The sequence below is a fragment of the Balaenoptera physalus genome (assembly GCF_965194825.1).
Source record: "Balaenoptera physalus genome assembly, chromosome: 9".
Lineage (NCBI taxonomy): Eukaryota > Metazoa > Chordata > Mammalia > Artiodactyla > Balaenopteridae > Balaenoptera > Balaenoptera physalus.
Window position 1 is genome coordinate 58,608,829 of NC_138888.1, and position 26,592 is coordinate 58,635,420.

Consider the following 26,592-nt stretch of genomic DNA (forward strand, 5'->3'; position numbering starts at 1 on the left):
CCTCGCCAGCCTGTCACAGGGGAGCGCCTGCTCACCTTGCTACCCCGGTGGCTTCTAAAGAGATTGTGTAAAAGTCTTGAGAGGTGAGTGCTCTTTATTTCCAAGAAACCCTCACTACCTACCCTCTCACCCCATCTCACCTCCTCCCCGCAAATACCCTGTGAGGCCCCAGGTGTGCTGGATCTGTGAGTAGCTGAGGTGGTGATTTCATAATGAGGCAAGGATCAGAGTTGTATACAGTCATTTCATCCATATTGATTGCTTCACCACATGCACAGGAGACCTGTGGAAAAGTTCTATAAATGCACAGCAAGCAATCCAGCTCCTTAGGTCAGCACTTTGGAAAACTTTGGGGTTTTGAAAATTTTCCAACGGTTCCAGAGATGTCAGCGTGACCTTCAGAGGCAGGACAATTGCAGGAGGGGAGGGAGGAGAGAATGATTTTGAGTTCAGGTGAATTGTGCTCTCATATTACTACAATGAATAGGTACCTGGGAATTAGAATTAATTAATTAATTCTATTAATCTAGAATTAATAGAATCTCCTCAGACTTCAGACTTTCCTTGATTCCTTTTAGGGTTTGTTATCTCTGTCTGCCCTAAACGGTCCCCACCTTGAGCTGCCTGAGAACTATCGTCAAGAAAGGAATTTCAAGAAAAACAAAATCAGTTAAAATCTCCAAACTTTAGAGATTAAAGATTGCCATAGGTTGTGGAAGACGGAGGGGTAGAAAGAATGAAAAATAAGAATGGGAAAATAATTCTTCTTAGCCAGTACTTATGGCAGGTGATACAAGGTCTTTTCATAAACACAAGAACCGAAAAGCAGAGTTCTTAACAGGCCCGTACGTTTTAAAGGGGAAGAGAAAAGATTTGTCTTTTCCTCTTGTGTCTTAAAAGGAATTGTACAAATTTCAACCATCTTCCTTTGGTTAAAAATGACTTTTATGAATTTGGTTATATAAATACTCAAAATTACAGCAATTGGAAATTTGGAAAGCAGTCTGACTTTTAGCAAATCCCCAAAATGGCCCCTGAATGGGTATTATTTACTTCAAAGTCATCATCTCGGCAGATTGTGCTTATTTCAACAAGGCAGTTATATCCCACAAGTGTTTGAAACTCCCTTTCTGAACTCCCTTCAGAACCCAAGGTGCATTTCTCCTCAGTGTTGGCAAACATTGGTTCTCTGAGAGATACTTTGATTTTTGGAAATGACCAAAAACGAACACAATCAATCTAGGTGAAAACAGCTTGAGTCGAAAGCAAAATGAGACTATGATTCTGGAGTAATTGACTTTGAAACCAGTTCCCCAAGAGGAGTTTGAAAAAGTGTTTTCCCCAATGGCAGCCTGTTGGAAGTAGGAGTTTGTCCTCCCAAGATGGATGTTCACTCAGCTGTATGAAAAGTCATTCTCTATTTTTCTGGAGCCTAAATCCCAGTAATGAGTTTTTTTCTAGCTGTTTTTCTCAAAGTTTTAATCAGACATTTACAACTTGATGATACTATTTCTCCTTTCACCTGGGATCAGTGATTTTTTTTTTTTTTTTCATTTCTGATGTAGAAAATTAGTTCTCTTAGAACCCACAGAACTAATTAGCTAGTGGAGGGGCCACTGTGGATTTGCTCAATTGATTTATTCTTCAGTTAACAACATTTTCTGGCATTCATAAGCTATTAAGATTAGTGCTAAGTTGTAGCTTTACCATGTTTCTGATGCCAATAGCATGCGGAGGTGAGCTGGGCCTCCTCTCCTCTCTAATTTAGAAGCTCATCAGGAGACATTTATTTACTTCAAAAGTGCGTGACCATCAAGGTTATCAAGTGCTAATCTCTGCCATCTCAGCAAAGGACTGAGGGACGAAACCTTTCTACACCCACAGTGTTTATAAAGGCCTTTTGCCCAGTTCCTGTGGCAACTTCTCCATATTCTGGGGAAAGATCAAGGGTAGCACCTATGGGAAGAAAAAGGATAAAGTCGTTTCTAAATGATGCTCTCTCTGCACCCACTTGAGGCGTCTGTGTACTTCCTTGTGGTCCAAGTCTGCTTCTTTCATCCAACCGAAAGTAAAGCACCTGAGCAGCTTCCCTTTTCCATTAAATGCTGAGGCTCGGCCACAGGGGCTGAGATGGAATCCTGGTGTTTGGGAAAACAGTGGCGTCACCCAGGCTACCAGGGGTGCCTGTTCCACAGAGGTCAGCTGTCATGAGCCCATCTGAAGTTGGCATCAGGCTAAAACAGGGTGTGTGTTCCCTTGGGCCATATCAGAGGCGAGTGCTTAGAGGAGGAGCTCCAGGCATCTTAGAAAACTCCAAGTCAAGCGGCGCAGGGACCTGCCTGCAAAGAGCCTTTCAGATGGCAGCTCCGAAAAGCAGATGTTCCGCCTACTGACCCACCCTGATATTTTGGGGCTGGGGGGTCCGGGTTTTCCCTCCCCTGGATAAGAAGGAGGATGAAGGACTTCATGCCGGTCTATTATCAATGTGAGTGTTTACCTTTGTCACTGATGTTCACCTGGGGATTTTTATTTGATTAATATAACGTAATGTCATATATGTAAGCTGAGCTCTGATGTATATATTCTTTTATTTAAATAATCAAATCTTTGTGACTCTAGATTAGAGAAAGGTGCCATATTTATTCCTTTTAAGTGGTTGTTTAGAATTACTAAACACCCAAGATGGCTTCCCAAAATGGAAAGTGAAGACAGGTGATTCTTCTAAACTAGTATCAGGTGAATTCTTTGCTCAGGAAGACGAAGAATGTAAAGTTAGATTCTGAATCGAATCCCGAAGTTTGCAATAATGTTTCTCTAGGGTACATTCTAATGACAAATTTGCTGCCACTTTAAAATACACAGAATCTGCTTTGGAAACTGGGTTTTGCCTAGAGTCAATGTTTTCCTGTAGGAGCACATGGCCAGTCTCAGGTGGTTGGCTGCCTAAGAGGTAAAGACAGAGAAAGGACCAGAGAAAATTAGGGATAAACTAGAAAGGTTATACCCTATGGTCCTTCCCTCCTCTGCCCCCCTGTTGCTTTATTTCTCAATCGTCACTTGCGAAGCTGGCAATAACTTAAATATATGTTGTTTGTATAGATAACTCTAATAATTTGTCACGGTATTGTCAGCACAGAGCAAGTTTTATTGAGAGAAATCTGCTTGCAAAATACCTTTCCTCCCACTCTGCCCACAGGTCAAACTACCCCCTGTTTTTGACACATATGAATGTGACTTTAATAAGGGAATAAAATACAGACTCACCAAGCATTCCCTCTCCTTTGTTTCCTCAGCCTCTGTCTCTATGTCTCTGTCTCTCTGTCTCTCTCTCTCTCTTCACTTTTTATTTTTGAATTTGCTTGTTTGTTGGGGAAGAGAAGGGGTGGGTAAGTGCTATGCGGAGACAGTAGTGATGAAAATCTCTAGCCCCTGAGTGACACAGGTCAAATTTCTCTGTATGCTGGCAAAGGAACCCACAGTCGCTGCCAAAACCACAGAGTAAAGTCTTCTAAAAATCCCCTCAGACATCGATGTTTTAAGAGTTAAGCCTTTTCATTTATATTTGGACAACCACCTGTTGACTTCTACTGGCGCTTGTCAAGGGCGGATAGATGGCGGGAACCTGCAGCAGAATTAGTCCATTCAGAGGGCTTGATGCTCCCCTTTGAAGACCTTGCCATTGTTTTCAGTGGAGCCTAGTCAAGGCTCATAAGATCAAAACATGAAAAACAAAAAGGAAAGAGTTTACTTGGGGCAGGGTCTCACTCTCCTCTTGTGATTATCACGGCATCCGCAGGCCATCCTTTTAAATCCGGGAATCGATCAGGGCAGTCTTTACAACGCGTTTCCCAGTCCTGAAATGCGGTGGGCGAGAGCCAGGGAAAAGACAAGGGAGAAAGTCCACGACGGCAGGGCCTTCCCCATGGCTCCTGCTCTGCCTGAGCATTTTCCAGGGCAAGTTCTGCTCCTGCCACGAAGAAAGAGGGGAAGATGAAGGCAAAGTAAAGCCAGAGGAAAGGGAACACAGGGCAAAGTGTGGTTCAGCTAAGAAAGTCTCATTTAAACCCAATCTCAAATTTGTGATGGGAAAGTCGACCACCATAGGATGGCATCTTTGGCAAGGCGCAGACAGTTCTAGGCACTGACAGAGATGCCTAATTCTCCAGCCTGCCTTGATCAAGCCACTTCACAAGTGTTCTGTGAACGTTTCCTATACCCTAGGCCTTATGGCAACTCAACGGTGAACCCACCACGGATCCTGCCCAGATGAAAATGTACGTTATCAGTTACCCTTAACAACCCCTAAAAGAGATCAGAAGACAAAACTCAGAACCATAGGTCTGTTTTTGCTGAATAAAATATTCCAAAGTCTCATTTTGGAAACAATTCCTTGGCCAATTCAACAGCATGAACAGCAGATGGGGGCCTTTATTTACCAACATGCCACTTATTGTGTACATCGCAGATCCAGAATTATGCGAAGGACAAAGAGCTGTAGAGGCAGCTGGGGTAAGAAAGCCAGCCTTGCCCTCCTCCTGGGAGGGCTGTGACGTCTTGACAAGGGTGCACCTAGCTCCGCCAGCTTCCTCCTATGGTTCCCCTTCCCCTCCCACAAGCCACTCACTTCAAAGCCACTTCTTCCCCCACCTGCCACAGACACGGGCTCTGCCACAGCCTAGAGTTCATGGCCCTTCACTCTCATCCATACCGACACCAGCCAGCCCCTCAACTCAGAGCAGCAGCAGGGTACGCAGACTCTCGGCTGGGCACTGGGGAACCAAGGCTGAACCCAGGTGGTTTGTCCCTGCCCTCAAAGTCAACACCGTCAGTCCTAAATTGGGGTGTCTGTGAAGTGCTATGGGAACCTAGAGGGTCTGCATTGGATTTTGCCAAGAGAGAAACAAAGGCTTCTGTAGTCCCGATTAAATCCAGCATCAACTGCAACCAGACCTGAGGCAGGGCTCAAGCAGGCAAAGCAGGATTAGGGCTTCTATGGCGCTATGGTTGCTCATCAGATGCTCAGTTCCCCGGATTTATCTTTCGATTCCCCAGACAGGCATCTAAAAGCGGCATTTGGTTTTCAAAGCATGCAATGAACACGCGTGTCATCTCCACAGTGTAGCCAGGAGCAGAGGTAGGCACTCCGCACAGCAAAAGAAAGGGAGTTTCCAACTGCATTCCTTCCCACCCTTGCGTCACTGCCCCTTCTATCCCAGGCCCTCACCTACCCCTTCTCTCCAGATGAATCCCATCCGTCTATCCACCTTGAGGGCCACTGCCAGACTGTTCTTCCCCAAAGGCCATGTGCACCTTGTCCTGGCAGATTCTAATAGAAACAGACAGGCACACTGACAGGGTGGAAGTGAGAAAAGTTTAATGAAGGGACTGTGCAGAGTGGTACAGGGTTTTGGGTGCCACCAAAGGATGATGGAGCACCTAGAAACTAGCAAGAGTAAGAAGCCCTTACCGCCTCCGGGTCTAAGAGGGCGAGGAGAGAGAGAGCTGCAGCTGTACAGGAGGGGCTGTCCACCAGGGCTGGAGCCTAGAGGAGTATGCCCACCGCCAAGGTTATGGCAGGAAGAGGACAGAACAGTAAACAGTCCAGCCTTTCCGTCTCCCATTCTCCAATGGCTGCCCACTGGTGGAATTCAATCAGAAGCTGAAGGGAGCCCAGCTTCCCCTTGGGACCCTCTGAAGAGGTTCGGTGTTGGGGAGCAGAGAGCAGGGTCAAAAGGGCAGAGACTGGATCTGTCGGGGGAGGGGCAAATAGAAAACAACCAGCACACAGCTACTATGAGATTGTTCAGAAACCTTCAATCTAATGGACACTTATTCACTCCCAAGGATACACATTGCCATGATATTACTTCTCATTCACACCAGACCCCTGAACCCTGTGGGCTTCAAGCCATGAGCTGCAATGGGACAGACAAGCCTCTAAAGTAAGCAGCTGCTGGGTGGGTGTGTCAGCACACAATGTGGATGCAAATCTGGAAAGCATCTGGAGGTCTCAAAGCCAAGAAGAAACACTGATAGCCATGGGAATGGGATGATGGTTGACACCTTCGGGTAAAAAACACTTGGGGAGCTTGCTGGGCAAAGATGAGACAAGGACCGAGGCAGGGCCTTCCAAGACCCTTGCACTGAGCAGTTCCTCCTGACTTGAAGGGAATTTCGTATTGCCTAGCACAGCACACAAGGCCTTCCTCCCCTGGGCTCCACACACTTCAACATTCATTCTCGCTGATTCCAGAGACAAACCCTCATCTCTGGTCCAACCTGCCTCCACTTTTCTACCCCTTCCTCCTTTCCCATGCTCTGTGCCTTGTCTCGTTCACGCCCTGCTCCTCCTTCACAAACGCTTTGGTCTGGCAGATGGCTCCCTTTCTTGACCCTCGGTAGTTCCCACATCTCCACCACACAGCACATGCTGTCTTATAGGGCCTGGGTCTTTTGTCTCCACCCCATATGGAGAATTAGGCGCTCCATGTGTGTTGGATGTAGATGGATCCAAAAACAGTTGATTCAATCACTTGCTTATTTTGGAGGCAGCCAAACATCTTTGCAGCCAAAGGCCAACTTTCTTGTTTGTGTCACATTAGCCCAACAGTGTAGACTAATTTGTTATTCCTAAAACAGCACTCCAAAAATAGTAGTGGTAGTATCACTGGACTATATGGGTAGACTTCCAAAGGGACTATGCAAAAAGGACAGTACTTATTTGGAAATATATTACAGTGGCTAAAGGCATGGTAGGCTCAGGAATCAGAAATCCATGTTCAAATTTTGCCCCTAGCACTCAATTCCTTGCAATCTGGGGCAAGTTACTTAATCCTTCTGTTTTCTTATTTGTAATAGTGGTACTTATTTCATAGGTTTGTCAGGCAGATCAAATAAGAGAGTGCTTGGCCCAGGGCCTGACAGGTAGTAAGGCCTTAACAAATGTTAGAGATCACTGTTATAATTACTTTTAGCCCCTAGAGTGTAGTTCATTAAAGCTAGAAGGAGCCACACGGAAATTCTAGTCCAATCACTTCATTCACAGATGTGGAAATGGATGCTCCCAGCTCAGGCCATGATGAGGCAGAGCTCAGCTATCATAAAACAAGGCCCGTGTTCTTTCCTTACTGACCAGCATTATTCAAGGGAATGCATAATGGTTCAGACCTGTACGGGTCCACGCTTTCACTCATATTACAAGCAGTGGGGCAGAGTGATCTGGATCTGCTTTTTGTTTTTAATTTTCCCTGAAGATTGCTGGTGATCCTTATAGGAACACTGAAAGCAAACGTGGAGAGTATAGCTGGAGTAGAAGTCATGGGGGTGTTTTGTGCACGACACTTTTTTTTTTTTTTTAAACATCTTTATTGGAGTATAATTGCTTTACAATGGTGTGTTAGTTTCTGCTTTATCACAAAGTGAATCAGTTATACATATACATATGTTCCCATATCTCTTCCCTCTTGCATCTCCCTCCCTCCCACCCTCCCTATCTCACCCCTCTAGGTGGTCACAAAGCACCGAGCTGATCTCCCTGTGCTATGCGGTTGCTTCCCACTAGCTATTTTACATTTGGTAGTGTATATATGTCCATGCCACTCTCTCACTTTGTCACATCTTACCCTTCCCCCTCCCCGTATCCTCAAGTCCATTCTCTAGTAGGTCTGTGTCTTTAGTCCCGTCTTGCCACTAGGTTCTTCATGACCTTTATTTTCCCTTAGATTCCATACATATGTGTTAGCATACTGTATTTGTTTTTCTCTTTCTGACACTTTTTTGTTTTTGTTTTAGACTAGTCTCGGTCACAGGCAAACACTTGTAATGAAAATGTCCACCTATAGGTGGCAAACTTACACTGCTGGCATTCTGTCCTTGGGTGCCCTTGCAAACAAATGCCACTGGGGATGGAGATGAAAGTGAATTTTAAAGAAAGAAAACAAGAAACCTAAATGCATCCAGAAATAACATTCTCACACAAATGTACAATGAAAAAACACCCACATAATTTCACAAAATACTTAGTCTGATTCGTTGGCAAAAACACCTCGTGGAATTGCACCAAATGCATTTATTTGAAATACATTTCCAGAGGCCCTACAACATAGCACTCCCTGGCTTGCAGTGAAAAAGACATATTTCACTGCCTTCCGAGCCCTGACAGTCCAGTGGGTGGCCTTCCACACACAAAGCACTTCCAGCAACAGCTCTCACTTGGTCACAGCCGTTGTTCCCGATTTCCCAGACGAGGAAACAGAAGCTCAGAGACACCGAGGGCAGTAGCAGCGGAGACTAGAGCCCAGCACTTTGGATTGCAAGTCCTGTCTCTGTCTGCCACTGTCTGCTGCCTCCAACACAAGGCAGAAAGGGACGAAATGATCCAGGATTGGGAATAGGACTAATTCTGTTGGGGTTTATCACTCACAAAGGAGCCCCAGCTGGTTCTTCCAGAGTTTTTCTGAATAGAGTGTCCTCAGCTGCCCCAGCTAACCCAGACTCGCTCTCTAACCATGGGGGGTAGGGCTGTTTCCCAGAGTACAGGTCTGGACCTCCTGGGACCTCTAAGGAAGGTAATGAAGAATCTAATTTATCAACAAGAAAAAAATCCTTCCACACTACTTAAAAAAAATCTTATAATTCAGGTTTTTTTAAATGTCTTTAATTAGAACAATATTAAATGACTGTTTAAACACAGAGAGTAAACTCACTCCTTGCTCCTTTCATGAGTTTCCTACGTATTATCCCAGACCTATGGCTGTGTATTTACAGAGATGGGGGTACGTAAGTGTGCAGATAGAGTTTTCTTTACCCACTTCATGCATCATTCTGCCACTTGCTTTTTTCATTTAACGGTGTATCTTGGAGAGCTTCCTGTAGATATATGTCCCTCGGTTTAATGTGGCATGGTGATTTATAGTTTGGATGTACCATAGTATATAAAACATTCCCCTACTGGTGGGTATTTAGGTTGTTTCTGCTTTTCACTATTACAAACAGTTCTGTAGTGAAATCCTTTTACACATAACTGTGCACATGGGCAAGTAGCCCTGAAGGATAAATCCTAAAAAGGAAAAATTGTTGGAACAAAGCACATATATATTTTAATAAATACTGTTAAATTGCCCCCCGAAGAAGGCTGAACTCACATTTCTGTTGACTCTTTCCATCGTTTTTTTTCCTTTCTCTCTTACTGACTTTCTATTCTCATCCAATTCTCTGGGTCACTTTTATCCCATGTTCTAACTTTAACCTCCAAGTCTTCCTTCTCCCTCCTTCTCCCACATCCAGTTCATCAGAAAGCCCTGTTGTATATACCTTCAAATATGTCCAAAGTCCAAGCCCTTCTCACCATCTCCACTGCTAGCACCTGGTGGAAGCCACTGTCATCTCTGTCCTGGATCCGGTGTCGCCTCCTACACATCTCCCTGCTTCTGCTCCTGGCCTCCTTCAAACTATCGTCAACACAGCAGCCAGAGTGACCCTGCTAACACCAAGTCAGATGGTGTGGCTCCCGCCGTCACTCAGTGACGTCCTCATGATGGCCTCCGCGGCCCCCGTGATCTGCCCCTCTTGCTGCTTATCCTCTATTCTCCCCTCCGCACCCCATTCTGCTCCAGACACCGACCTCCTGCTATTCCATGAGCATGCCCCCCACTTTGGGTCTTCGCTCCAGCAGTCCCCTCCCTCCAGACATCGCTGGACTTACTCCTTCACCCCCCTTCAAGTCAGCTCAGGTTGCGCCCTGACACTCTTACTTGATCCTGCAAACTCTCCCTCTGGATCCCTGTCCTCTTTGCTCCTTTTTCTTTTCCCTCAGCACTTAAAACCTCTTATCTGCGATGTGACTTTTTATCATGTTCATTGTCTATCTCCCCCCATCTGAATGGAACTGCCCCATAGGTGGGGATCTTTGCTATTTTGTTCACTGAAAAATCCCGAGTACACAGAGCAGTAGCTGCTACACAAGAGATGCTTAATAAATATCTGTGGAATTGGAATTGCCATTCATCCCCCTGTTGCAATTATGAAACAGCTTCACAGAGGTGTGGTTTTGACACTGAGGCTCCCTAATGGATGATGTTGTGCTGTGGATTTAAAAATAAGTTTCAAAAAGAAAAGGTGGAAATATTGGACATCATCAAAATCTAAAATTTTGCTATGTGAAAGACCCTAGAAAGGGGAGGAAAAGACAATTTGGGGAGAAAATATTTGCAAATCACATATCCAACAAAGGGTTTATATACATAGAATACATACAGAAACTCTCAAAACTAACAGTAAGACAGCATAGAATCCAAGTGGAAAATGCACAAAGGACATCAACAGACATTTCATCAGAAGGGAGATAAAGATAGCAAACAAGCACATGATAAAATGCTCAACATCATTAACCATTAGGGAGATGCAAATTAACAGCATAATGATATCAGACCTATCACAATGACTAAAATAAAAAATAATGATAACACCAAATGATGGCAAGGAGATGGAGAAACTGGATCACTCATACACTGTTGGTGGGAATGTAAAATGGTCCACTCTCTCTGGAAATTAGTTTGGCAGGTTCTTTTAAAACTTAAAAATGGACTTCCCACACAACCCAGAAGTTGTACCCTTGGGCATCTATCCCAGAGAAATGAAAACACATGTTTGCATAAAAATTTGTATCCAAATGTTCATAGTGGTTTTGTACATAACATCCCAAAACTGGAAACCACTGGAATGCCCTTCAGTGGGTGAATGGTTAAACAATCTATGGTAGCTTCATAGCATGGAATATTATTCAGCAATAAAAAGGAATGAACTATCGGTGCATGTGACCACTTGGATCAACCTCAAGGGAGTTATGCTGAGCAAAGGCGCCAATCTCAAAATTTACATATTATAGGGTTCCATTTTTATAACATTCTTGAAATAACAAAATTATAGAGATAGAAAACAGATTATTGGTTGCCAGGGTTTAAGAATGGGAGCAGGGGAAAGGGACAGGTGTGGCTGTAAAGGGCAGTGTGAGGGAACCTTGCAGCGATGTTATAGTTCTGTGTCTTGATGTTATACTAAGCTACACATGTGACAAAACTGCATATGACTACAGACACACATACACACACACACACACACACACACGCAAGTGCATACATAACTGGGGGAACCTGAATAAGCTCTGTTAACATTGGGGCAGGCTGGGTGAGAGTGAGAGGGGTGTGCTGAACTTCCCTGTACATTTCTTTGAAACTTCCTATAAGTCTATAATTAGTTCAAAATGAACAGTTAAGAAAAATTTCAAGAAGAAATCCAGGCCAGCTAGTAAGCTCCTCTTCTTTCAGCCCAGAGATGCTTCTGCTTCCTTGACTTCGTGGGGATATTTGTCCCTTGGGTTACTCTCTTTATCTTTAATACACGTCACCCCTTTTTACTTGATCGTGATCTAAAAGTTTCAATCACTTTTCGAAAGAAAATCTGGAAATACTTACTCCAGTGAACATTATTCCTGTGGGGTTCTGGGGAAGTTACTCAGATTTCTGTTCTTCAGCCTTCCCTTTGGAAACTTGGAGAGATGTCACCTGTCCCCTTCCTCACAGGAATGCTGAGGATTACAAATTCACAGAAGTTCCAGTGAAGCCCTGAAATCATGGAGTGAATGAGAATCCCCTCCACTGAGCGCCCTTCACATTCTCCTCACTGCACAGGTGCTTCCTTTGCACTGTCTCCTTGGTCAGGTGTCAGCTCATTCTAGAAAGATGTGAAGGTTCCGTATGAGCTATGGCACTGCTGACCATTGGATAACTGGTGGTGAATAACACTATTAAACATTCTGGGCCTGTGGTGATTTATACCCTTCCTCAAATTTCAAATTACTCAAAACGAGTGTGATTTTTCAAAAGTTACCTTAAAATGCGTAAACGTATTGTTGAGTAAATAGAGTTTTTAAAATAAACACATTCAGTTACTTTAAAGCATCTTCCCCCTGAATTTGGCCAATAGATTTTCAAAATTTTTTGTGCATGTCGATGTCAACACTTTTGACAAACTCTCCCCACAATGCTTCCCACCTGCACAAGTTCCCCTCTTTCTCTTCATCACAGTAACCTTTCTTTTTCACTCCCCTACTTTGCCTGGAACATGCCCTCACTAAACAAATTTGCTGTGTCACTTCTATTCTTATACTCCCCTGGAGTAAACCATTATTTGCTGGTTGCTCTGACCAGCACTGGCAACTGGGGTTAACCACTGAAACCCCGGCATGATGATTTGCAAGGGTCGTAATAAACATTCCTTGACATGTGTCACACAGCCTAGAATCACCAAGGAGGGCAGTGTTAGCCCAAGTGAGAGCTACTCCACATAGCGCCTTTGTGCAACTTAGAAAAAGGTATCCTCCCTGGGTAGGACATAGGACTGAGTCCTGGCTGAGTTTCAATCTTGACCTGCCCAGGTGGGGCACAAGCTTTGCGACTGGACTCAGAAGCTCTAGACCAAGCTCAGGTACACAAGCTCAGCTCCTTCTGACCTTTGCAATGACTCCATCATTGACTTGCAGTGTTTCTAAGAGCAATCACCTGACCCATTTGTGACACAATTTTTTTTTCCTGGGTCACAGTAAAAATTATAAAACACTTAGGCACAAGGTATTACAAACCCATCCTGTTACAAGTTTCTTTTTTTTGTCACTGTGACAGTGGTGCCAGTACTCACTGGGAGATCAGCGGATCAGTCAGCTCTAGGACAAGCTCAGACCATTTTGGTTTCCTTCAACGAGGAGGGGGAAACTCTGGCTATTTTTGTCCTTGTTTAGTTTTCCTTTTTCAGTGCAGTGGTCTGTGACGCACAGTCCAACATTCATGACTTGCTGTCGGGGGCCTGAGGCACACATTCTCTCAAGCTGAATGAGAACATTTGACCCTCTCTGTCAATTTGCAGTAGAACACACCTCGTAGATTCTCCACACTATGGGATACCAGCTCTGGACATTTCTCATTCAGTGTTCATCTCTGTCAGCTAGTCTGAAAATTGGAACCAGAAACACTTGACAAATCACTGGCCACATTATGGTTACAGGTGGTGACATATTGCTGCTGCTGCTTATTCATGAAACTGGAGGTTAAGACCCCATTTCTGAGATGTAGAGTAGGGAAAACCCCACATAAAACACCAGCGTTGGACACAATATCACATAGACAGTTTCCAACTGAAATGCCGGTTATTAGAAGTCGTGTGGAGTCAGGAGTTGCCATGGAATCCATTTGTTTCTAAACCAGCTCCTCCTGCTGGAATAGTTTTTCATTATCATGTCTTTCTTACGGGGGGAAGGGGGAAGAGGGGCAGAGAGAGACAGACAGACACACAGACAGATGGATGGGGGGGTGTAATTTGATATAAAACTATGTTATAATTCTTATATACCCAAGCCCTAAAATTAATCAGAAATTTACAAATTGAAGGAGGGTTAATATCAGCTTTAACACACATTCATATTGCTGTCTGGTTTGGAGGAAAACAGTCACATTGCCATCACGTGACTTCTGATTATTCAGGGAGAATATACAGTGGCTTATCATATGACATTTATCTTCACAAACAAGTTATCTGATCTCTGGGAGTGAAAATAAACATCCAAGCAGATCTAAACTACGGTAGGCTGCACACTTGCAGCACACTGGTTTTTCCTGTTTCTCCTATGTATCATTTTTATTTAGATTCTTAACCAGATCATTACAAGTTTTTCCTCTGAAACTACTGCCAGGATCCGTCTATCCCCTTGTTCCTCCAAGTTATTTGCTTAAACCTTGAGGTGTGATTGGCTGGCGTATGTTCACGCTTGAGTTGTTTTTGTGGTAAAGTCTCCATGTGTTTGTAGGTAAAATACAAAAACAGTTGGTTCAAATATCAACTTGGGACCACTGAATTTCAAAACATACAGAATCCATAAATTAACCACTATTTTAACATATGTACAACACAATTGAAGGTCACTAGTCAGGAGATCAGTTGGATGAAGACACATTAACATTATATTTGCATATTTATCTTCTGTGTTTTGCACTAAAGAATATTTCATATGGGGGTAGGGGGAAGTGTCGGTAGATGACTCCGGAACCTTGAATCTGTATTTCTGACTGTCTCCACTTCCCAGAGTTCTGGTGAGCTCTCTCCCAGGGGTTCAAGAAACCCTCACCTCCATTAAAAGCCAGGTCCCAGCTTTTCCTTCAGCCCAGGGCCCTTAACCCTGTCCAGAGCCAAGAGGGCCCCATCCTCACATGTTTCTGGAAAGACAATTCAAGAGGAGAGAAACTTGAAAAGCCCTTAGGCATATGAAAAGATATTCAACCTCTATAATTAAAGAAAAAGAAATTAAAAGTAGACTGATTTTTTTCCACCTATCAGATTGGCCAAAAAAAAAAGTTATAATGCCCTTCATTGCAAGGCTGTGGAGAAACAGCCCCCCTCGTGCACTGCTGGTGGGAGTGTCAATGGGCACAACTGCTGTGGAGGGCAAGGTGGCAATATCTATTAGGAGGACAAATGCACATACCCTTGATCTAGCAAGGGAAGTCTAGGGGAGTCTGTCCGGTGGTTACATGGGTACACAGGTAACCGACATGTATACAGTGTTCATTGCTGCACTGCTTGTAATAGCAATGATGGGGAACAACCTAAATGCCCTCAGTGGGTGACAGGTTAAATAAATTATACTGATATAGTCTTAAAATAGAATGCTTACAGATGTTTAGGAAAGAAAGGATGAGGAAGTTGTCATGGAAAAAAATCAAGGTGCAGGACAGTGTGTAAAAGTATCAATCCTAACGTCTGCTTGAATACACATAAAACAACTCTAGAAATATTATAAGAAATTAAATATTGTTGCATAGTAGTGGACACCGATTGACAACCAAACGATGCATTTGCTTGGTTTGCAAAGCATTTTAAAATTGGATTTCACTTAATAATCTGATATCCAGGTGAGGAAAAAACGTGAAGCAGGCCAGGTGTTAAGATAAGAAAGGGTGCTGGTAACCTAATCTGTTTGGATTTTCCACCAAGCTTTAGGGTCATACCTCAGACACAACTAAAGCAGGGTGGAGGGACTCTGCAGTGTGAGCACGGAGGAGTTGACCGGTTTTACACCAGGAGTGGGGCTGTGACTCACAGATAAATATCCTGGTCCCAAACCTCTCTCCAGGTTTCCAGGCTTAGGAGTCGCAGCCAGAAGGCATACCTAGTATCCCCATCCTCCCAGGTGTGCCAGGAGCAGCATTTGTCACAACAGGTACAGGGCCTAGGGCCCATGATAGTTTCAGGAGCCCACAGAATGTTTTCATTTTAATCTATTTTACAAAAGAGAAGAAAAGAATAAATATAAGATTAATGAATATATGATGATGAATTCAGCCAGAATTACACTAGTCTTTGCACCAATCCAATTGTAAAATATAATCTTTAGTATTTTTTATGGAGGAAGGGGCCCATAAAAACATGACAAAAGCATCCAAAGACTGACAAAGTCATACTGTCCCAACGTGGCCCTGTACAAGAGGGAGCACGTGCCACTGAAGAGGAGGCTATGGGGCCCGGCCAGGGCCTCTTCCTCCAGGGACAGTTCCCCTGCACCAACACCACACGCATCTTGGGTCCTTCATGCCCAAGGACTCTGGCAAAATTAGGGAATGATTTCAAGGCCAAAAGGAGAATCAATAGCTTATCTGCTATTTTTCCAACGTGTCCTACCCGAGGTGGATTGGTCCAAGCCCTCCGGACTGTTCCAGCGAGAACCGTGGAACTCTGGAACCTTCTGGGGGTGCTCTGAGCACTTCCCTGACCTTTGGAGGCCAACCCCCCCCGCCCCCCGCAAAGGCTGGCCTGGCTGGGTTCCCCCGCCTCCTCTCCCTCATTGTGAGGCCACCATCCTCTTTCTTAAGGAGGTCGGAAGGACCCATCTTCACAGCCGTGAGCCTCACCCCTGGACCTCAACTAGACAGTCATATTATTTTATGCCATATGCCCAAGCTCCTACAGTAGGACTCTCACTTTAAATCTTTTCCCTCCTGACTGTCTTCCCCAAAGACAAGCTGAGAAAAGGCAGGCTGAAGCAACGGTTCTCAAAGTGTGGTTCCCTCACCGGCAGCATCAGTATCTTCTGGGAACTTGGCAGAAAGGCAAATTATTGGGTCCCATTCCAGATCTGCTGAATCATAAACTCTGGGAGTAAGGACCAGCAATCTGTGTTTTCACAGGCCTCTCCAGGCAATTCCCATTCAGGCTCAATTTCCAAAACCACCAGCTAGGAGCAAGGATGCCCAGACTTTCAAGGGCAGATTCCCAAGTCCTAGGACGCAGAGGTGATGAGGCTAGCTAGAGAGGGACTCCAGTGTGCCCCAGACGCCAGAGGCACTTGGTCCCCGTCCCAGAACACAGAGGTACAATACTTCGCCGGGATCCTGCGGTGACGCCGGAGGGCAGGAACGGGCGGCAGCTCTTCCAAATTTCAGTCTGGCGGCGCCCCAGCCGAGTTAGGCCGCAGAATCGGGGGAGGGGGAGGGCGGGGAGGGAGGTCCGGGCGGCCTTCACCGCGCAGTGGGAGGCGGCGCCCGCACCCCTCTCTCAGAGCTTGTCCTCACCCCTGCTTCTGCGGCTCGCGGAGCTGCCTGGCGCTCGGACCACCCCCGCCCCTCCCATACCTTACGAATGCCAACTCCAGAGTTCAACAGGGATTTCCGATTCCTAAATCAGAATGGAGCCCGAGGTCCATATTTTAAAGCTGCGCTTCGCTGAAAACTGCACCCTAAGGGACCCCGGCGCTCAGCCAGGTCTGGAAGCCCCGTCGTCTGTTTACGGATTAGAAGCATTCCCGAGAATGCCTTACCCACTCCGCCTAGAGAGTGCAGGGCTAGGGGGTCCTTTTCAGGCACTCGCGGCACAGTCCCGGGGCACACTGATCCCAGGAGCTAGACTCAAAGTTGGGTCTCAGGGAAGGGGAAACTCTCCAGAAACCTAATCCAAAGGCTCTCAAAGCAGGACAGTGAAGCACAAGCCCTCTGGATCCACCCAGTTCTGACGCCCCTCACCCGTTTCGAGGCCGCGGACGCCTCTCCGCCCCCTTCCGGCCACCTCGCCTCCTCACCCCCGCCCCCCGTGCGTCCCGGCCACCCACTCGCGCGCCAGGGCCTGGCGTGCGCTCCAGCAGCGCACCGAGAGCATGATTTGGCCTGAAGATCGGAAACCGATTTCGGAATCAAAGTGTCTTTCAACCCCAAGTCGCAAACCAACGTTCATCTTCAGTTTTTTGCACACCCCGATTTGTGCTCCTGGGCCCTGCTTTGCTGAATTATACACACACACCATCCACAGCTCTATTTCTAGAAAGGAAAAGTGTAAAATGTGCCGGCGGTCTGAGCCGCAGGCACCCACCCGCTCCTGTCCTCAGAATGCGCAGGGTCAGAGTTTTTCAGCTACTGTTAATGTTTGAATCATTCAGTTCTTTAAAAGTGTGCACAGTTTAAGAAGCACTGTTGTTTTTCAGCGACCAATTCAAGGTTATATTAGACTACAATTTCAAAATCTGGGTGGAAAATATTATCCAGAATATTTAGAGAAACTATATAAAATCTTTACTTGCCTTTCTTTGCCACTCTCATTTTTCAAGTTGGTACATTTTCCTTTCCTTCCTTCCTTCTTCCTTCTCTCTCTCTCTTTCTTCCTTTCTGCCTCCCTCCCTTTCTTTTTTCAGTGTGTAACCACTGAAGCTAATTTTTTGGACATGTTAATGGTCAATTCAGACAGGCACCTGAGAAGTAGTACCTCAGAAGAGAGCTGTTTTGTTTTGTCATAAAATAATGTATACTTTCCCAAACCTCCTAATCAAACAAGTAATATTTACAGTAATTTAAAAAATATTAAATACGCCCCTAGCCTTTGTTTTCTAGCAGACTCGCCCGGGTTAAAGTTATAAGGGACCCTTGTTTCTGCCTCAACATCACAACGTCTAAATGTGGTAATAAAATGGGGCTAGAACAGGATTCACTTACATGGAAGAAGAAAAATGTTAGTATTTCCCTAGACATTAATGTTTCCCTAGGTAAATTCTCCTTTCCACTGGCAGAGAGTGAACATCTGGATATAACACACAGAGATATTTAAGTGACCACCTTCAGATTTTGCATCTTGAATATAAATACATCCGTCATCCTGACATTGGCCATTGAATAAAATCTGTGCCTGTGTGCTTTGTACAATTGTGTATATGTGATATGCAAGAGTGTAAAAGTGCATGTGTGCGTCCCTAGCAGTCTGTTTTTGTTTTTGTTTTTTTAAGTGTTAACGGGTCGGGGGCGACGTGGGAGACAGATCACTCTAGTTTTAAAGCAGCAGGGCTCAGGGAGGAGTTACCAGAGGCAGGATAGAGGTCTGTGCCCGAAGCAGGGGTCGGGGCCTCTGTGCTGAAACCGGCTCCCTGATTTGCACCGGAATTCCGCTGGGCGTTCACTCGTTCTTTCACAACCCAACGCAGCTTCTCTAGACTGCGACGTTGGGAGCGGACGGGCGGCCCTCAGAGGACCCTCCTTTTCGTTCTGGGCGCTCACAGCGCGCGGGACTCCGCACGCACAGGCGTGTAGGTTCTCGGCTCCGCCACGGTGGGCACGCTTTGCCCCCCCCCCCCGCGAGCTTGAGCCCTGGACCTCTGCACGTCTTGGCGCCCAGGCCCGCTGAGGGCGGGGTCCATGCGGGCAGCACCCAGGGTCGTCTCGGAGGAGGAAGAGACTCCCAAGTGCGCGATGTCGCGGCCTCTCTGGGCTGTTTACTCTCCTGGGGAAGGGGGTGTGTGGCGGAGGAAGGAAGAAGATGTTTGTTTATAGATCGGCTCCGGTTTCTTCCCGCGTTAGGACCGCGTAGACAGTGCCCGATCGCCAGAGGGCTGCAGTTTGAGGCACCCGCGCGAGGAGGCGACGGCCTAGCTTCTCCTAGGGTTCCTGTTTGGTGTTGGTGGGTCGCGTGTGCCCGTCTTTTTCCTTTCTGGGGCTTTTCCCCTTACATTGGCAAAGAGGTGGGAAGGATTAGCCTAATAAGCCTCAAGAAACTGGTTTAAAATTTCTCCTGCTAGAGGCAAAAGGCGATTCTTGGAGCACGTGGGAGGCTCCCGAGGTCCCCGGTCCAGCCCCTGCAGGCGTGGTGCGCGCGGGGCCGCGGGCGGGGTCGCCGGGAGGGTGCGAGGCCGGGGCCGGCACCGGGCGGGGGAGTGCCGGAGCCGCGTTCCCGCTCCAGCCGGGGTTCAAAGATTAGAAAAACAGGTGTTACGTCGCCATGCTAATTCACTCTCTCGGTAAACGCGGCTCAGACAGTTGTGTGCGGAGGACTTAGTGAGGGGGCCGTCACCACTTGGCCGTACATTCACTTTGTTTATTAAAGGACACATTCTCAGTTCGTCGACTACTGAGCTTCACTGGGACACTGGAGCAGCCCTCCTGGCCCCCAACCCCAGGACGTCGTCTTTGGTGTGAAGACTTCCATACTCGTCTTGCTGCTGAAGGCAAAATACTACATTTCTTCGGCGCAAAAGGTACCCTGTAATGGGAGGCGTGCACTGCCTGATCCCCCAGAGTCCCTGCGACGGCCAAGGGTTTCAGCCCGCAGCAAAGCGCCAACACACCTGCACGTTGTTTGAAGTAGAGATAGGGTTTACAGTAACCGCCGACTTAAGTGACATCCTTTCTAGAACAGTCGGAATAGAAAACTGCTTCTTACCCCTGAAGTGTCATTGCTTCGCCTGGCCGCTCCATATTACCCCTAAGTTCTGTCCAGGTTGGGGGCGGGGAAAGTGGGGAGAAAGAAGGATCTCAAGGAAGGTTCTTTCAACCTTTCCAAACAACCGACCCCACTCTTTTCTTGTAGGGGTCAACTTGATCTTATCTGGTCTTTCTGCAATCTTGTGTATAAGGGAGCCACAGTACATCTCTCTCTCTATTCCTACTCATCTCTTGTTAAGGGTGAGTTACTTGGTGGTGGAACCGCCCAGAGCCAGGTCTCTAAGTGGCTACGGCCTCTGGGGAAATGACTCCTCCTCCTAGATTAGAGCCCATTTGCTGGATTCCAGTTTTGGAACACCTATCACATCTCTATATTTAGTTCTTTTTCAAAAAAGTTTTTTTTTCTGTCCGGAATGTTCACCACCTCCTCCTGCCAGGTGTTTCCCAGATGTGTAAATACCCCGAGGACGCTCCCATTGTCGTTCTTCGAGCGTACTGCCATCGGGCGGCAAGGAGGTGGCAGATGTGTGTATTTTTGAACAAACACTCTTAAAGTTGTTCCGAATATCAGCAAGATAGCACACACCCCTCTTCAGAGTACGTGTTTTCTTGGAGGCAGTCAGCGCCACCAAACGAGAAGACGAGTGCAACGTGACTGGTGTTCTCACTCTTTTACCGCTGATGAAACAACTGCCTCCGAGTCGACCTCCAAGAGCAGAATCGTAGTCACCAGCAGCACCAAAACCGAGCAGGGAATCGCATCTGTAGGGAGTGATTCGCAAGCAGCAATAATTGTCTTCCGGGACGAGTGAACTTCTTCCCGTCGCTATCTGTTTTCTATCCTCAGATGACAGGGAAGGCGATTCAAATGAGAGGTTCTCTTAAATATAACTTGTCAGCAATAGTACTTACAAGCGTTTGTTTAAACGGCTCCTGTAAGGGATCGTAAATGCTGTAGATTCATTCGTGCAGACTGTATCCCTTCTGTAAGGAATATTCATGTTGGACTTTTGTTTCCTGAAACAAAACCCAACAAAAACTCTTCGCTCACGTTTAAGATAACGGATTATTGTGAGATACTTTATATCAACGACTCTAACTCTATTTTGGCCTGAAATGTAACCTCTTTTCCCCTAGTGTCCCCTGTCTGCTCCCCATAGAAAACTCCATGACTGAGCTTTCTACCGTGAACAAATCAGCCCCTAGATTCGACCCATTTCGAAAAAGACGCTCCTCTTTGGGATTAATTTAAAGACGGGTGTATTTATCCTCTCTGGAGATGAATTCGGTGTCGCCGTGGTTTCAGAGAAATGCGAAAAAGAAAATATAACCCAAAGAAAATATAACCCACCGGCCCCGTGCACTCTGTGGGCCCCGCGACTTGCCCGCGGGAAGGGAGCGGCCTCCCGGTCGGCCTTTGGGCGAACATCGCCCGCAGCCTGGGCTACTCCTGCCTCGCCTGCCGGGCGACCCAGCCCCCGGGCCCGACCTTTGCGGCCAGGGGCCGCTGCCCACCGCTTTGGGGCGCCCCTAGCACTGCGGGCGCTCGGGGCTGAGTGCACAGACACTCAACCCCCGGGGTCGCGGGGAGCGCGGGTCCTGCACGTCGCCCTCAAGGCCCGGGAGGCCGAAAGCAGGAGCTGCTAGCGGGGCAGCGCAGACACCGGTGCCCCCGGCTCGTGAGGAGCGCTGCGGCCGCGCGGGTAGCAAGGCAGCGAGCCGGGAGCCGGGGTGCGCGCCGGGGGGAGGCGCGGGGCGTGCACGCGTCATTCAGCTCGGTCGGCCAATGAGCGCCGCGGCCCGGGACGCGCCGGGCCAATCAGAAACGAGGAGGTTTGTGAGTGGCATTAGGGGAGGGCGGGAGAGAGGGAACCCGGGAGTGAAGTTGAAGCTAAACCCCGTAAGCCATTAAGAAGTTAGGGGGGCGTTTTCGGCTTCCAGTCAGGAATAATACTGGCTTCGTAGCAACTACCGAGGAGGAGGATTCTAAAACCACCTCACCCGTCCCAAAGCCCGCATCCCCCTCCTTCTGCCACGCACCCCTCCCCCAATTCATGACCAAGAAAAGAAGAGAGAGCCAGGGCACGCTCTGCTGCTCTCTGCGGGTGGGAAGCAGAGAGGCCCGCGGAGAGGCTTAGTTGGACGGTAGGCATGAGTACAATTAAGAGGTGGGCGCCTCCGCACGCTTTGCTGCCAGCGGGGACTGAAGGTAGGTGAAGCGGACACGCCCTGCGCCCGCCCATCGGCGCCCGCAGCTCTACGGCGGAGGGGGAGAGGCCGGGCGCCTCCCGCCCCCCGGTGCCTGCGAGGGGCTGTCGCGAATGTGCCACCTGTTAACCTGGCGCAGCCGTGCCCGGCGTGTTGCCGCCCCTGCTGGGCAGGGAGAGCGCTGGGTCGCCTCCTCGGCAGTCCTGAGGGACTTGATGTGTAAGTGCTACATTTTGAGGAATCCCCGAGACTTGAGACCCAAGTTAGAGAGCCAAGTTGCGGACCTGCCAAAGTGGGGGGACGGAAAGGTGCCCGAGCGCTGTGGAGGAATTCTGATTTGCGGAAACCTGCCTTCCTGGGACTTGCGCCTGTCCTGGGCGGGGCCGCGGGGACCGGCGGCTGAGGGGCTCCTAAGGGTCTTGCAAAATCTGCCTTTCGTTGTTTGGGCAACTTCCCAGGGGGCTGGAGAATGTGTCTGACGGGGGTGAGAGAATGGGAGCGTTATTTGCAGGGGACTCAGTCTCGCTGCTGATTTCTCCAAATCTTAACCAACCAACCAACCAGCCAACCAAAACACTGAGCCCGGCGAGGAAAGCTGAGGCGCGCTGAGGCCCTTCCCGGCCATTTTTCAGAATTGGGGCGAGCGCGCGAGTGATTGTGGAGCCGCAGACCTCTTACGCTCTGATGCTGTTGTCTTCACAGTGGCCTGAAAGAGTTGCCCGGCATTCCTGTTCTTCCCAAAGCGGCTCGGAGCCACCCCAAGGGCCGCGGGACTGAAAGCAAACGTCGGGGATTATTATGTCGATTTCCCGAGAACCGGGGTTCGCAGCGCGGAACCGAAGGAAAGGCTAGCTCCTCGGAGGTCCCGCCGGCATTTGATACCCAGCGACGCCTAGGATTGCCCAGATCGCCTGCGGTGGATCAGCAACTTTCCTCTACTCGCATCCCATATTTTTAAAGAAAAAATTTTCTGTTCGCCGCGTTGGTCTTTTACTGCCATCAAAACACTGAAGCAAAGACTTCAGTCTCGTCATTCAAAGTATGCTTTATATTTTTGCCAAATATGATCTCTAATTGAAAGTTTATTTTTGGTTTTGGATGAATCTGTGGAACTTATGTTATAAGAAGAAAGGGGGAACGAGACACGATGAAAGAGAAGTCCAAAAATGCTGCCCGGACTAGGAGGGAGAAGGAAAACAGTGAATTTTATGAACTGGCTAAATTACTGCCTTTGCCCTCGGCTATCACCTCGCAGCTGGACAAAGCATCCATAATCAGGCTCACCACCAGCTATCTCAAAATGAGAGTAGTGTTCCCAGAAGGTAAGTGACTTTGCCCAGATGGAATTTCAAAGGCAGAAGGGGCACGGGATCTGCCAGTGAATGAGCCTACGCCGCCACTGGGCAGAGAAGTACATTCATACTTACACACACACTCTCTGCGAAGGGAAGTTTAGCATGGCTGCTTAACTAAGGACCTCTCTGCATTTAGAATTTCTGTTGCCTTTCCGTGGCTCTTTCTACTTCTCCATTAATACTTTCTCTTCAGTCCATCAGATATGTTTGATTGGGAAGCACCTCAACGGTGCTTTTGTCAACACTTAGATACTGAGCTCAGTTGAAAGTACTACTAATCCAAACATGACTTTCTTTTTTTATTCCTCTTGTTAGAATTGTATCTAGCAGAGAGCAGGAACATCTCTAACTTCCTGTAATTTTGTTATGTCTAGATAGACCCATGTACATGGAGCTAGCTAAGGCAGATAATAACTTCTCTATGTCAGTAATCCTGCAGATGAGGAGCAGACGTATTCATGAACAAATATGTCCTGAATTTACCCCGTCTCTTGACTGCTTCTAGCAAATTTATTCTGAGTTGTTGAGATGTTCACAGATTCTGAAACTAACTCTGGGACTTGGTGATTTGCAACTCTGGGCTTGATATTTTCTCTAAGATATAAGATTGAATTAAGATCGCTAGTCCGCTTAGAAAGTATCTTCTAGGTGGTAGGTTGGCAAATGGATCCCTGGGAAAATTGTCTCATAAGGCCTAGAAGTTAGAATAGCTGAGCTTTTGACATGGTTTAAAATGTGTATTTAGATGATCAAGATTCATTGTGTGAGGACAGAGTAGCCTTGATAGAACACTGTCCTGTATAAAACCATTTATACTCCCTAGGGGAAGTATATTTCTCTTCTATTTCCCCATCCTTTCCTTTACCCACATTCAAATAACACATAAACAGATTAAAAAAAATATTTTAGATATGTCTTTGCTGGGAGAGGAGGATTTGGAAATGTAGAGAATACTAAACAAACAAAAATTCAAGAGAAGGAACCCTGTGTACTTACAAACCGGAAACTCTTATGTGACAAAGAGAGGTTTATGTTATTGTTGATTTTGGATGTTTGGAGTTTGTTGTTTTCTTTGAAGGAAATGGGGGGGGGGGAAATCATCATTATTGGGCTTTGAGTTTCACTTTGCTTCATCTTGACTAAAAGTTATTATCTGAATCAAAATCTTGCAAAACATGCCCCCAAATTAGTCAGGGGCACTAAAGGAAAACTTTCAAATTATAGTTTGGTTTTACCCCAAAACTATAAATAGTAGTATGGTCATTTTGTCTTAAAGCAGTTCCTTGAGCAATCTCATCTGAGCCTTGAAACCACAGGAAGAGAGGAATCAAAACTTAACATACCTGAAAAGTTTTAAAAAAGAGAAAGAAAAAAAGGAGGGGGAACATATATTAAAAACCGTATTTCCCATTCAAACTGTGCTGAGAATTGCTGGTGGGAAAATTACTATTATGCTACATTGCCTTCTGTTTAAAAAAGAGATCTCGTTGTCTTTATACTGTCAGCGCCTACTTTATAAAAATAAAGCTATTGCGAACTCCGCTGGCCGCTCTGTTCCTAACAGGATTATTAGCAGTGATTTGTCAGCCCCTGCGGTCTCAGTGGGCTCCCTTTCTGCGTGATTTCTAGCGGGTCTCGTCAATTATCGGTGCCGATGTCGCTCGCTGTTTGATCAGAAGAAGCATATGGTGCTGCTTGTGAGGCTGCGAGTAATCGCGGAGGAAGAGAATAGAGGGTCGGCTTGCCCGGGGGGCGCAGAGAGGGACAGAGCGCCCGGGGAGTCGCCAGGCCAGGGGCTCGTTTGTGTCGTGCAGACCCCGGGCAGGCGCGGCCGGAGGGAATAGGGCTGCTTCTTGTTGTTTTGGTTTTGTTTTAAAGAGAGCAAGATTTCTTGTTTAATTAAGTGCTAACCCCACAAATTATAAATTGCGTGATAAATAAATAGGAAAAGTAAACTCTCTTAGCCAACTTCTCGTTATTTTTAAAAAAAGCGCCGGTGAAGACTCCGGCTGGAGTCCCCTTGGTGGCCAGGCCGGTCCCCTGTGGCTACTTTAAAGGCGACTGTGCTTTCTGCAGCCCCACTCACCTTCCTTCGGAGCTCTGGGCCCGGGGCCCCTCCTTCCTCTCCCTTCTTCTGTGGATGCGTGTGGGTTTATGGGGAGGAGGGGATGGACGATGTGTGAACTCTGGGCACATCATTTATTTCCCCAGCTACTGTTGAGCTCATAACTCACCCGTAGACTCCACCGGGTGAGTTAGACAGGGTCATCCGGACAGCTGGTTCCTAGGGATGAGGTTTTAATTTTGAGGACAGATTAGCTTCAAAAGTCCAAAACCCCAGACACAGCCCTTTAAAATATTAAAGGACAGCAACAAACAGTAAAACCAACAGCTTGCAAAAGGAGTGAAATAATCACAAGCCCGCAGAACCAAGCACAACCTGCAGAGGGTGTGAAATCTGGGTTCAGCTGTTGACTGCCAGCAGAAGGGGGGACAAGAGTGGGTCCCTGGCAGTGGGGGAAACTGAGCACTTTATATGGGGGTAAACTTTTTTAGTGCTGAGAAATGGGAAAGAAGTTGTTTGAAATGAAGTTCATTTTCATATCTGTCTTAATACCATCTTAGCACATAGTAGGTCTTCAGTAAAATTTTAAGGGTGGGATGAAAGTAGCTATTTCATCATGGTAAGCCTGCTATCACATGTAACATGGACTATGCAAGGTATATAATCTAAAATACTTCTAAATCTGGTGACATCTTAGTTATAGGCATAAAAATGACTGTAAAACTCCACTGCTTTTGCTCATATTACATTTTATTTTTAAAACCCTGTAATTCTAAAAGACTTAAAACAGAAATCTTTCCATATTTATATGTGAAAAAATTTAAAAATCCTTAATTCTCTCCCCCCTCATTTGCTGAATACAGTTTCCCCCCCCCCCCAAGATAGCAGATTCCTTGTCTGGGAGCAAACTTCAGCTTTTATTTATCTGAGTAGATAAAATTGAGCTGTTGAGGGAAAAATGAGAGAGAGAGAGAGAGGGGAACAGATGAATGGGCTATGGGTGCTCGGAATAATTAAGAATAAAGCATTAGATTGGAGATTTCATAGTAAAAACAAAAACAAAAACTCTGGTACAATTACTGTCATTAGAAATCATTAGAACTGCATATCTCCCAAGTGGTAACATATTCTATTCTAAAACAGCCTTGCAAGGAAAACATTGGCACATCTAGATATGTATGTCTTTGGTGTTATCAAAACCAAAAAGGCAGGATAAAAAAAGAGATGA

General features: G+C 46.6%; 1 protein-coding gene and 1 long non-coding RNA gene across 9 annotated transcripts in view; one reads left to right on the plus strand and one right to left on the minus strand.

The window, feature by feature from the left end:
* Positions 1-533: 533 nt before the first annotated feature.
* SIM1 (SIM bHLH transcription factor 1) overlaps positions 534-26,592 on the plus strand; it is a 94,771-nt gene continuing 68,712 nt past the window's right edge. Inside the window, exons 1-4 of one of the 8 annotated variants that reach the window (XM_082475186.1) lie at positions 18,917-18,975; positions 19,399-19,549; positions 20,174-21,945; positions 22,647-23,266. In XM_082475186.1, coding sequence (XP_082331312.1) covers positions 23,092-23,266 — 175 coding nt within the window. In that variant the 5' untranslated portion in view covers positions 18,917-18,975; positions 19,399-19,549; positions 20,174-21,945; positions 22,647-23,091. The other 7 variants (XM_082475190.1, XM_082475187.1, XM_082475192.1 and 4 more) reach the window with 7 other exon arrangements.
* On the minus strand, positions 10,543-18,506 carry LOC309667188. Its single transcript, XR_014267601.1, has 2 exons — positions 15,146-18,506; positions 10,543-14,261 (listed from the first exon to the last, which is right to left on the minus strand). It is a non-coding gene; the product is annotated as an uncharacterized lncRNA (long non-coding RNA).